Source organism: Neoarius graeffei, chromosome 3 (genome assembly GCF_027579695.1).
Source record: "Neoarius graeffei isolate fNeoGra1 chromosome 3, fNeoGra1.pri, whole genome shotgun sequence".
Taxonomy (NCBI): Eukaryota; Metazoa; Chordata; class Actinopteri; order Siluriformes; family Ariidae; genus Neoarius; species Neoarius graeffei.
The window spans coordinates 60,016,330-60,029,232 of NC_083571.1; the positions used below are offsets into that span (position 1 = coordinate 60,016,330).

The 12,903-nt window shown below is 43.1% G+C and overlaps 1 protein-coding gene across 4 annotated transcripts in view; it reads left to right on the forward strand.

Annotated features, from left to right (window-relative positions):
* Positions 1–12,903, forward strand: part of LOC132883430 (receptor-type tyrosine-protein phosphatase delta-like) — a 282,219-nt gene that overhangs the window by 193,157 nt on the left and 76,159 nt on the right. For 2 of the 4 annotated variants that reach the window (XM_060917065.1, XM_060917067.1), the window contains exons 13-19: positions 4–30; positions 1,909–2,026; positions 3,091–3,678; positions 4,069–4,169; positions 5,050–5,306; positions 5,960–6,053; positions 9,735–9,944. In XM_060917065.1, the coding sequence (XP_060773048.1) occupies positions 4–30; positions 1,909–2,026; positions 3,091–3,678; positions 4,069–4,169; positions 5,050–5,306; positions 5,960–6,053; positions 9,735–9,944 (1,395 nt within the window). The remainder of the gene's footprint in view (positions 1–3; positions 31–1,908; positions 2,027–3,090; positions 3,679–4,068; positions 4,170–5,049; positions 5,307–5,959; positions 6,054–9,734; positions 9,945–12,903) is intronic. The other 2 variants (XM_060917066.1, XM_060917068.1) reach the window with 1 other exon arrangement.

Below are 12,903 nucleotides of genomic sequence, written 5' to 3' on the forward strand. Positions count from 1 at the left end.
CAGTGGGAGTATGATGATTCAACTGAATATGTGAGTAATAAAAATGTCTGAAAGTGAATCCTATTAATTCTGACACCTCTTTACCCTCTTTACACATCACTTTCTTTCAGACAAAAGCTAGCTGAAAGGTGTGTAAAAGCACAGATAATTATTAATGGCTGATTTGTATTTCTTGCATGTTCTGAACAAACTACAATCCCAAATCAGAAAAAGTTGGGACCTGATGTTGAAAATTGAAATTAAAACTGAAAACAATGATTTGTACATACCGGTAAGCTTTGACCTGTACTACACTCAAAACAATACAGCAGCACATTATTTGATGTTTGACCTCATGATTTTTTTTTCCCCCCCAAAATAAAAACTTATTTCAGTTTTGATTCTTGCAAGACATTTCAAAAAAGTTGGGACAGTAAAGCACTGACCATTTTATAATGTTGTCATTCTTTCTCACAACACTTAAAAGATGTTTAGGGACTGAAGACACCAAGTGATGAAGTGTTTCAGGTGTTATTTTTTCCCCATTCTTCCTGTAAACAGATCTTAAGGTGTGCAGCGGTACGGGGTCATCATTGTCATATTTTTCATTTCAGAATTCTCCACACATTCTCTATTGGGGACAGGCACCCTCTTCTTCCACAGCCATGTCTTTGTAATGTGTGCAGAATGTGGTTTTGCATTGTCTTGTTGAAATCTCCCTGGAAAAGATGTCGTCTTGAAGGCAGCATATGTTGCTCCAAAATCTGTGTACTTTTCTGCATTAATGCTGCCATCACAGAAGTGTAAGTTACCTTTGCCAAGGGCACTGACACAACCCCATACCGTGACAGACCCTGGCTTTTGGACTTGTTGCTGATAACATTCTGGATGGTCCTTTTCATCTTTGGTCCAGAGCACATGACGTCCATTTCTTCAAAAAAAAAAAACACCTGGAATACTGATTCATCTGACCACAATACACATTTCCACTGTGTGATGGTCCATCCCAGATATCTGTGAGTCCAGAGAAGTCAATGGCATTTCTGGACACAGTTAACATAAGGCTTCCTTTTTGCACAGTAAAGTTTAAACTGCCATTTGTGGATGTAATTCCGTATTGTCGAGCTTGACAAAGGTTTGCCAGAGTAATCTCGAGCCCATGTGGTTCTATCAGCTTGAGATGAATGATGGTTCTTGATGCAGTGCTGTCTGAAGGACCAGAGATCACGGGTATTCAACTTAGGCTTGCGCCCTTGACCTTTACTCATCAAAATTCCTTCAGGTTCCTTGAATTTTTTCATGATATGATGCACCGTAGAGGGTGAAATACCCAAATCCCTTTTGTATCTTTCTTCGAGGAACATTATTTTTAAACATTTCAATAATTTTCTCAAACATTTGTTGATTAACTGGAGAGCCTCAGTGCACCTTTGTTCCTCAAAGACTAGGCCTTTCATGGATACTGATTTTGTACCACATCTTGATTACAATCACATGTTGACATCACCTGTTTCACATCACATCTTTATATAATGGTTTTACCTCATTCCTCGCCTTAAATGGTCCCTATCCCAACTTTCTTTTTTTATTTGCATTTTCCATACCATCCCAACTTTCTGATTTGGGGTTATAATATGGTGTGGATGATTCGAGAATCTTTGATCAATTCAGTTACTGTAGTCCATTTTACATGCACTGGGCAGGATGAACCTTTCATTCAAGGAAATAAAAATAATATTACATAAGTCCAAGTAATGGCAATACATAGTGGATTCTGTATTAGCACATGTATTTCTTGTGCAGTATACTCCTGTTTTATGTGTTAAAATGCTCATTGTATTCCTGAATTGATTATGTTTTCTCACTGTAGAGCTATTGTTCCAATTTCATTGGGGGTTTAAGATTGCTTTCTCTTTTGTTTGTCTGCAGGAAATGATCCTGACAGATTTGCAGGCAGAGACCACTTATTCAGTTACAGTGGCTGCCTACACGACAAAAGGTGATGGAGCTCGCAGTAAGCCCAAAGTGGTCACAACCATGGGTGCAGGTAGGAGTTTAATGAGTTACCCTTTAAAACAGCTTCTAGGAGAAGCCAACAAGCTAGCACATCATTCAGTTGCAGTATACAAATAAGCAGAATAAACCACTGCTCTCTGCAGAGTGAATAGCAATAGCAATTCCCCTTCAATTATGGCACCGATTGTAATTTTGCTCACTTACTGATTTGACTTTGGAATGCTCACAGCGAGTCATGCAATATTGTGAAATCTGTGTTGGAAAATGGCAAATAAATAAAAAAATACCTAAGATAAATAGTGAAACAAGTTAATAAAATACAATATCTGTATTGTTCCCTGAACTATACAATCAATCTGCATTTTCAGTTGTACCTTCAATCTAAAGAGGCTTTTATTCACGTATTATCCCAACAGTCCTTCTAGTCATGATAGCCAATTGATCAGAAACTGTACTCTTTATTTGTGTTTGTGAATGTATTATTATTACTATTATTGCTATTTGTTTAATCTGAATGAACACATATGAGGTGTGTTTTATTCTGAAGGCAGCTGACGTTATTTCAGCATCCTTAAAAAGGCACACTGAAAAATTAACCTTGGCAGGTATCACATCCTGGAGTTATTATGTTATCATTTTACATACATTAAAACCACTAGCTTGCAAAAAAAAAAAAAGGTACCTAAAGCCAGCTACATAAGCTGCGTTGCATTAACTGGTTAAATTTCACCACAAAATGACTTCTAACAATTCCCAAACACAAGACTTAAGCTCTTCGCTTACATTTGTAATGTGTTTCTCCAGTTTGATACTCCATGGTTCTCAAAATGCTCACTGGACTCAGAAAACAAAATTCTGGTATTGCCTACACAGAGAAAGGTGCCTTCAAAAATGTTGCCTTTAAACCTCAACGGGTTTCTGACTGAGACAGTTCTTATCAAGTCAGCATCCAGCTGCTGCCCAAATATGCTGCCTGCCTAGACAGCAGCCATCTGACTGAAATGCACTGACAGAACCTTGAAACGATGTGTATATTTAATACAGTGCATAAATTTGATTCATTCTACATTCACCTTCTGTTTTATTTTCTGCCAGTCCCAGAAAAGCCTCGGCTGATGGTCAGTCCCACTAACATGGGCACAGCTTTGCTTCAATGGCACCCTCCCCCAAATACACATGGGCCGCTCCAAGGCTACCGGCTCCGCTTTGGACGCAAAGATGTCGAGCCCTTGACGGTCATTGAGTTCCCCGAGCGGGAGAACCACTACACCACCAAAGAAATTCACAAGGGAGCATCCTATGTTTTCCGCCTCTCAGCTCGCAACAAGGTGGGCTTTGGTGAGGAAACGGTTAAAGAGATCACAACCCCTGAGGACATACCCTCTGGTTTCCCACAAGGCATTGTGGCCAAAAGTGCCACCACATCTACCATTCAGGTCACCTGGCAGCCTGTGCTACTGGCAGAGCGCAATGGCATCATTATCAAATACGCCCTTCAATACAAAGACATCAACAGTCCCAGGAGTCCATCTGAGCTTTTCATCACTGCCCCTGAGTCCACCGTAAACCTGGATGGTCTTAGAGCTGACACTACTTATGATATCAAAATGTGTGCCTTCACCAGCAAAGGCTCTGGGCCTTATAGCCCAAGCATCCAGTTCAGAACTCAACCACTCGATCAAGGTAGGAGGACTTAACCAAACCTTCCAACACTCTACGACTCAACCTCCGACCAACCACCTTCTTCTCCCAGCCTTGCTCAACTTTACCCCCTAGTCCTCAAGCAAGCAGTGGATTTCTGAGAGGGCAGATAGTTTCTGGGGCTAGCCTCTGTCTTAAATTCCTTGTGTAAAATAAGAGATAGGTTCTGAAGGGTAGAAATCTGTGAACCGGGGTTGCTGCTGAGTAAATAAAAGGTAAGGTGAAAGTACTGAGGTAGTCCTGTGTAGAAGGAAGAAGTGTTCAACAAGGTAAGGTTGTAGTGTGTTGAAACTCCTCTGAAAGGAACAGGCAGAACAGAACAGTTTATGCTGGCCATGTTTGTCTAAATCATCTACTCCACCTTTCTTTTAGCAGTGTTTGCAAAAAATTTTCATGTGAAAGCTGCCATGAAGACCTCAGTGCTGCTCACCTGGGAGATTCCAGACAACTACAATCCTGCCCAGCCATTCACCGTAAGAGAATTCTACAAAATGTTGCTTTGGCTACAACCTAGTGCACAGAAAAGAGTTGTACTCGTCAGAGTTACACTATATAGCTAAAAGTTTGTGGACACCCAGCCGTAACACTTCTATGTGCTATTTGAACATCACGTTCCAGACGTAGTTCCCTCTTTGCTGTTATAATAACCTCCACACTCCTGGGAAGGCTTTCCACTAGATCTGGGAGCGTGGCTGTGGGGATTTGTGCTCATTCAGACACGAGAGAATTAGTGAAGTCAGACACTGAGGTCTGGTGAACAATTGGGGAAGCCATGGCTGAATGGTTAGAGAAGCAGCTTTCGGACCAAAAGGTCACCGGTTTGATTCCCTGGACCCGGAGGAATGGCTGAAGTGCCCTTGAGCAAGGCAACTGCTCCCCAGGCTGCTCTGGGTATGTTGTACGTCGCTCTGGATAAGAGCGTCTGCAAAATGGCATTAATATAATGTAATGTAATTGCCATTCCAGTTCATCCCAAAGGTGTTCATTGGGGTTGAGGTCAGGGTTCTGTGCAGGACACTCGAGTTCTTCTACTCCAGACTTGACAAACCATGTCTTCATGGACCTCACTTTGTGCACAGGGGCATTGTCATGCTGGAACAGTATGGGGCCTCTTAACCCCAGTGAAAGGAAATCTTAATTCTGCAGCATATCAAGACATTCTATACAATTACGTGGCACCATTTTGGGGAAGAACCACACATGGCTATAAGAGTTAGGCATCCACATACTTTTGACCATATTCTGTATTCACCAATTAGTACTGTTGACTGTCTAGACAACTCAGTTCTGTTTTTGATTTAAAATGCTTGCTTGGATCCCAGTCTGAGACATGTGTGGTCGTTGTCTCTGTAGATTCTGTATGATAATGGCCAGAGTGTAGAAGTGGATGGGAAGTTGACCCAGAAGTTGATCACAAATCTGCAACCAGAGACACAATACTCTTTCCTCCTGACCAACCGGGGGAACAGTGCTGGTGGTCTGCAGCACCGCGTCTCCACCATGACTGCCCCTGACATCCTGCGTGCCAAACCCTACTTAATTGGCAAGACCAACTCAGACGGCATGGTCACTGTGGAACTTCCCTCCGTGCATACCACTGAGAAAGTCAAGTGAGTTCTGCTTCCTGTTCTGTTTCTTCTTCACATTACCTTTTCTCTTCTGTCTTTCTTTGATCCCACCATTGTTTTGTCATTTCTCTGCCAAGGCCTAGGATAATTAGTCAGCTATTAGCTTTGAACAGGGCACCATTCTGGCTTCCTGGCTAGCGCTAACATTGTTGCAGCCAGCCTACTCTTTCTACCCTTGGCACAGTGTTTATCTTCCTCCCTGTCCTTTTCCTGGGGAAACTGCACTCATCTCCATCAGACAGCTGTTAGATCCAGAGCCAGAGAAGCCCCTCTATATCCTTCCAAGGTTTATCGACATGGTAACAGCTACAAAATTAGATTGTGTTTATTTGCTGAAAACAAGTTCAGGGTTTTTATTTGTACTTTCTGTCTTTTATTGAACGTCTTTCATTGAACGTCCAGTGTGGTTTGAAGACAAATGGGAAAAGGCTTTTTCATATTGATGAGCTAATCTTGATCGATGGTGTGTTTTTCTCAAACAGACCCTAGATTCCTTCATGACTAAACTTGTTTGCTTGCTAGAAATGAATGAATGAAAGAACACTTTCAAAAGGAGAGTTTGAGAGGACAGAGAAGTATCAACTTTGAGACACGTGTTTATGTTATACATCATGGTTATACTTTCTTGTCTGAAGGGGATACTATATTGTGGTGGTCCCTCTGAAGAAACAGCGTCCTGGGAAGTTTATCAAACCCTGGGACAGCCCAGACGAGATGAACCTGGAGGAGGTAGGAATAATATCGACTTACGTTTTCTCATATATATATATATATATATATATATATATATATATATATATATATATATATATAATATGTATATAATGTACGTGGTGTGTGTGTGTGTGTATTTTTCATCAAAAGTTCAGGTACCTTGTATTTCCAAGGTCACCTGTGCAATAGTGGTTCTTCCCTCTGCCTTTAGTTTTCATCAAACCGAGTAAGCGCAATGCTAAAACATCAGAGTGTGGAGATCTGAGACAGCGATGACAGCACTGAAAGTAGCTGCACTCGAGCTACAGAAAAGCAACAGAGACAAAGGGAGAGCTCGGTGCTCTTAGCCCAGTCATTCCATCTTTCCGCCTCTGCTGCCCACATTGTGGAGAGCAGCGAGCAGGGCCACATTCATATGCAAATAGGTCCTGATAGGCTAATGGGCACAGCACAAGCACTAACACCATAATGCGTTACCTCTTCTTTTGAAGTGTAGACGCTCATGATTAGGAGACGGAAAGAAAGAGAGGCAGTGATGGAGGAAATTTTATTGACATGTTGTACCCACCGTGGCGTATTATTTTAGACACGAATAAATATTTGTACTGCACATTAACATACTGAAAAAGCATCAAAGCATGATGGAATGCATGCAAAATAATGTTTAATTTCTATATGCATATTTGCTGAACAGCTGAATGGAGGTTATATCCATTAGAGCTGTTCAAATCCTTTTTTTTTTTTAATGATCCTGTATTTATATATACTGGAAGGAAAAAAATACACATTTTAATGTCATGTTAGATCTTTTTGACTGAGTCTGAATTGTTTAATATAGTGCACTACATTGTTTCTTAATCATTATGGTGTATACTATGTTGTGAGCATATAACGTGAATAGGAAACCATTTGAGAGAGACTGTGGAGAAGATTTTGTAAGAAAAGCATGTTTTATATAAGTTGGTTGCAGTTGTGTTTGTACATACAGGTTAACATGTTAAGCTAAAAACAAGACATGACTCACCTTTCAAGGGTGTGTTCACATACACACACAGTTTATTTCTCTGTCAATATTTGTGCTCACAAATATTTTGAAAGTTGGCCCAAGGGCAGAGGGATTGAGCGCATTGTGATGGGTCAGGTAGCAAAGATTGAAGATATTAACACACTGTCCGTGTGCCTTAGAGCTAAATCCTGTGTACACACACACACACACACACACACACTTCATTTATGTGACTTTGTTTTCACACATAACCACTTTTTATCTCAGTTCTTGGTTTTCCTAAATGTATATTCAAGTGTAAAAGGTCAGTTTACAGTCATGTTAATTGTAATGTATGACCATTTAAGGAAGGAAGGAAATGGAAGGAAGGAAGGAAGGAAGGAAGGAAGGAAGGAAGGAAGGAAGGAAGAGAATGAAGGAAGAGAATGGAAGGAAGGAAATAAAAGAAAGGAAGAGAATGAAAGGGAGGAAGAGCATGGAAGGAAGGAAGGAAGGAAGGAAGGGAGAGAGAGAGAATAAAAGAAAGGAAGAGAAGGAAGGAAGGAAAAGCATGGAAGGAAGGAAGGAAGGAAGGAAGAGAATAAACGGAAGGAAGGAAGGAAATGAAAGGAAGGGAAAGAGTGGAAGGAAGGAAGGAAATGAAAGGTAACGAGGTAATGAAAAGAAAAAAACAAACAAATGTCAGAAAAAAATGAAGAAATGAAAAATTAAAGATACATTAGGTAAGTTTTTATTCATTCATTCATTCATCCATTTATTTATTTATTTATTAGATTAGGTGTCTAATGGGGGCAGCATGGTGGTGTAGTGGTTAGCGCTGTCGCCTCACAGCAAGAAGGTCTGGGTTTGAGCCCCGTGGCCGGCGAGGGCCTTTCTGTGTGGAGTTTGCATGTTCTCCCCGTGTCCGCGTGGGTTTCCTCCAGGTGCTCTGGTTTCCCCCACAGTCCAAGGACATGCAGGTTAGGTTAACTGGTGACTCTAATGCCGCTTTTCCACTACAAACGCGGCTGAGTCGGGCTGAGCCGTGCCGTGCTGAGTCGAGCTGAGTGGGGCTATTGGAGTTGCATTTCGACTACAACCGCGCTGAACCGTGCTGGCTGGAAGTGGGTGGACACATTGGGTGGAGTTAGCGAAAGTGGGTGGACGTCACGTGATGTCGTTAAGCAGCGCAAACAGTGACATCAGTGAGCTTTTAAGCGGTAGTCTCACGACCCGAATAGTAAACAATAAACATGGAGGACATGGAGTCGTTAGTGTTGCTGGTCTTGGTGCTGTGGCTTGTTGTCACCGACAACGCCAACAGATACTGGCAAGAGCGTATAGATGAGGCGAGGCGCATAAGGCTTCAGAAATTCTCGTAATTCGTAATTCTTCTTCTTCCGGGTTTACGGTGTTTACAGATCCCAGCGTGCTCGCGGGGCGTGTGTGGGCATGTGAGGACACTCCTCCTCACCAATCAGTGCACAGGGGAGTGTCTGCTCACGCCCCCAACCTCACTCGGCTCGCTTTGGCTCGCTTCAGCCCCACTCCAAAACCGTGCGAGTTTTAGGGGCTAAGCAGGGCTGAAGTGAGCTGAGTCGTGCTGGTTTTTGGTAGTCGAAACGCGAGCCGTGTCGGGCTGAAGTGAGCTGAAGCGAGCTGAAGTGAGCTGAAAAAGGGTAGTGGAAAAGGGCCACAAATTGACCGTAGGTGTGAATGTGAGTGTGAATGATTGTCTGTGTCTATGTGTCAGCCCTGTGATGACCTGGTGACTTGTCCAGGGTGTACCCCGCCTTTCGCCCGTAGTCAGCTGGGATAGGCTCCAGCTTGCCTGCGACCCTGTAGAACAGGATAAAGCGGCTACAGATAATGAGATGAGATGAGGTGTCTAATGGTGAGTGGGGTTGTTATTGGAAGGATAACCACACATGATCATGAAACTCCACCCCCAGGATTTTCGATGGCCCACAGATTAGTGTGTCTATGAAATGACCGTCAAGAGGTGCATCCAAACTCAAACAGGCATTCGGAACTGGGAGTCCATTTTCCAAACAGCTTTTCTTAGGAACTTCATACACTTTTGCTCAGTCCATGAGTTAGTCCAATGTTGTTGTTGTTGTTGAATTTTGTCTTTTTTTCCTCTCATGTTCGACATATCTTCCAGTTAAGTTAGTAAGGAATAAAAAAAACAAAAAAAAACTATTGCACCTTCAAGAAAAATAAAAGAAAACCAAACTGTCAAGAAAGAAAGAATAAAAGAAAGAAGGAAATAATGCAAGTCTATTGTTCCTACTTGCCTTCAGTATCCTGTCATGCCATGAGTGCATGGAGGAAGTGGTGATCAGTCTGTGTTCAGTCTGTGCTCATTTGACCAATCAGTGTTGTTCAGTATGGTAAGCTCCACCCCTATAGCTCCTGGGCCGCAACAAAGTACTTACTCTGGTAGATAGTAAATGCAGCTCTGGTTCCTTGTGAGTCCAAATTCACCGAAAGTTTCTGAGTTCTTTAAATTAAAAAGTTCCTGGTTTCCCAAAATTAGAGAAAAGCCGTGGTTGTTGAACCATTTGTCTGTTTAGATTGGATTTTTTTTCTCACTTTGGATAAAAGCATCTGCAGATGAATAAATATAAATACAGATCATTTCTGATTATATGAATATGTTTGTGTTGGTTTTATCAGCTATTTTATCTCCTTCTGACTTCTGTAATCAGCTTCTGAGAGAGATAAACCGGACAAGCGGAGGTGTGCGTTTCCGAAGACAGGCTGATCCGAAGCCCTACATCGCTGCGTTCTTCAAAGAGCTGCCTACTGAGTTCACCCTCGGAGACAACAAGATGTACGGAGACTTTGAGAACAAACAGCTACTCAATGGACATGAATACATCTTCTTTGTTCTCGCTGTGCTGGAGATCTCTGAAAATGTGAGCTTTTTCGATATCCGCCCCCATCCTCATGCTACCCCCCCAGTCCTTTTTTTCCCAACTGGTAGTGGAAATTAACTGATAAACTCCTTCATCGTGCATTTGCTCTCTATTTCCCAGGGAATTTCGTCTTCTGGCTCAACTGAATTGAAGAAAATGGTTTCGTGTGTGTTAAGATTTGCATGTCTCTGAAGGTTCTCAGTCATCCAGGTCATCGTAAACCGTAGGTGCTAAAGAAGGCAACTGGACTTGCTTGAAATTCTTGAAGACGTTTCACCTCTCATCTGAAAGGCTTCTTCAGTTCTGTCTGACTAGTGGGGAGTTCCAGATATTTATCCTCTAGTGGACCAAAAGCAACTCTAAGGCCCTGTTTACATTATTTCGAATCAGCGGCTCATCAGATTAACGTTTTTAAAACGATTCGCGTGCACACAGCAACGCCAATACACGATTCGCGTGCACACAGCAACGCCAATACACGGATACGCTAATCACATGACTAATTAGACGGCACGTCACATGATCCCAGTGCATATCGGGCATGCGCAAGTCACTCACCACTTGCAAGTGGAAGGATGGCAAGCGAACACCTTCTCCAACAGATAAACACACCTGGCTGTGATGTTCATGTTCTCACTGAGTTTAAGCGCCTGAAGGAGGTTGAAATGTGTAAATAAACCTCAGTGCGGCTCAGCGCTTCCTCCTGCGCTCCAAATCACTCCACCCTGAACAGCGAGTGCCCTCTGGAGGGTGCACACTCCGGCCCTGCGCAGCTCACAGAGCGTGCGAGTGAAGCGCACGAGCAGTGATTCGGGACTGAGCCGCTGTGTGTGTGATCCCAACGCCAGCGAATCAGGAAGGTGGATGTCACAGTGACGTTGTCCAATGACGACGTCAGCTAGAGCTCAGCACAGCATATCCGCGTATCCTCAATGTTTACACAGCACCGGACCAGACACGAACTGGGTTGAATACGTAGGCCCTGGCGGATTCCCGTTTCCCGGCGTTTTAATGTGAACGGACAGTGCATCCGCGAAGAAAACGAGACAGATACGGTCTAATGTAAACTTGGCCTAAGGAGAGTCGTTGAGGTCACATGGGTCGTTGACCCTCTCAGTCATCCTGTAGGTGTTAGGGTCACTGGAGGCTGGGTGTGAATGGTGTTAGCAGTCTCGAGGGTCGTTAGGGTGATCTGTGGGTCGTTGGCTGTCTCTGCCATCATGTGAGTCATTGAAATCAGCTGAGTCTTGGTGTGGATGTGTATTCAGTTTTCAGTTGAAAAATGAATATACATCCAATTCAAGACTCAGCTGATTTCAATGACTTTCTTGGTGTGGATATACATCCAGTTCAAGACTCAGCTGATTTCAATGACTCACATGATGGCAGAGAGAGCCAACGACCCACAGATCACCCTAACGATCCTCTAGGCTGCTAACACCGTTCACACCCGGCCTCCAGTGACCCTAACAACCTACAGGATGACTGAGGCCCTGTCCACACGGCAACGGATTCAGGTGAATCTGATAAAATTGTTTATCGTTTCTGCCTGGCGTCCACACGGCACCGGCGTTTTGGGTGCCCCAAAACGAAATCTTTTGAGAACGGGTTCCAGAGTGGAAAAATCTGGCAACGGCGCCGTTGCAAAGTCGTCTGGATGAGTAGAACGGATTTGTTTACGATGACGTCACAGCAACATGACTGTCAGTGCTTCACGCCGGGTAGAAGTGTAACGAACTCGATGCGAGTTGTCAACAAATCCTATAACTTGGTTCATGAAACGCGCTTACAAAATATTTTCACTGTGAATATTTATTGTGTAATGGTGCAAAGTGAGAGAGTCTTCTACGCCTCAAAAAGGGCGTAGAAGAACAAAGTAATCCATCAACGTGTAGCATTCAATTTATTCCGGACCATTAAAGAATTCTGGAGGATATGAGAATGTTGGCGTATCGGCTTCCATCTACCCCCATTCATTCCTCTTTCCGCGTCTTTCATTTTACGCTACTGATTAATAATCAAAACTTTATGTGGTTGATGCTGCAGAAGAAGGGGTTTATGCGCATGCGTCTACTTCTTCTATTGTTCTGGTGTCTCCGATGGGACCGTCTTACAGCGCACGTAGAGGTGTGGCATGTGTATTGCATCGTTTTCAGCAAGCGTTGCGTTGCCATATGAACCTGATATTTTACTGATCCGTTGCCCATGTGGACGCGATATTTAAAAAAAAAAATCTCGTTGCCGTTGTCGTGTGGATGTAGCCTGAGAGGGTCAACGACCCATGTGACCTCAATGACTCTCCTTAGGGTTGCTTCTGGTCGACTAGAGGATAAATATCTGGAACTCCCCACTAGTCAGACAGAACTGAAGAAGCCTTTCGGATGAGAGGTGAAACGTCTTCAAGAATTTCAAGCAAGTCCAGTTGCCTTCTTCAGCACCTACGGTTTAAGATTTGCATGTTTCACTCCAATGAGAGAATCCTTAGAGGGTGTGTGTGCGTGTGTGTTTGTAGGCTTGGGGAAGGTGTATTTATATCTTAGGATAGGTATAACTGACAGTTTTGACATTGTAGAGACATTTGTTTGGCCCCTATAAGGGACTTTTTTAATTAATTAAAACATTTTTAAAGGCTTCCAGAAGGTTTCTTTTTGGTCACTGAGCATTAATGAACTGCATTAATAATTATGTCAGCAGAAGTTCCTCATAAGGATAGTAAGACGGACGTGTGTGTGTGTGTGTGTGTGTGTGTGTGTGTGTGTGTGTGTGTGTGTGTGTGTGTGAGAGAGAGAATTAAACTTGGCTGGCAGGCAATGGAGGCCCCAGAGGACTGTCAGTCTCAGGAATGCCTAGATAACTGCCTTCTCTTTAATAGCACCAGATACATGGGATGTCTTATCTACTCCGCTGCAGTATGTGTGAAAGAATGAGAGCGAGAGAGAGAGAGAGAGAGAGAGAGAAT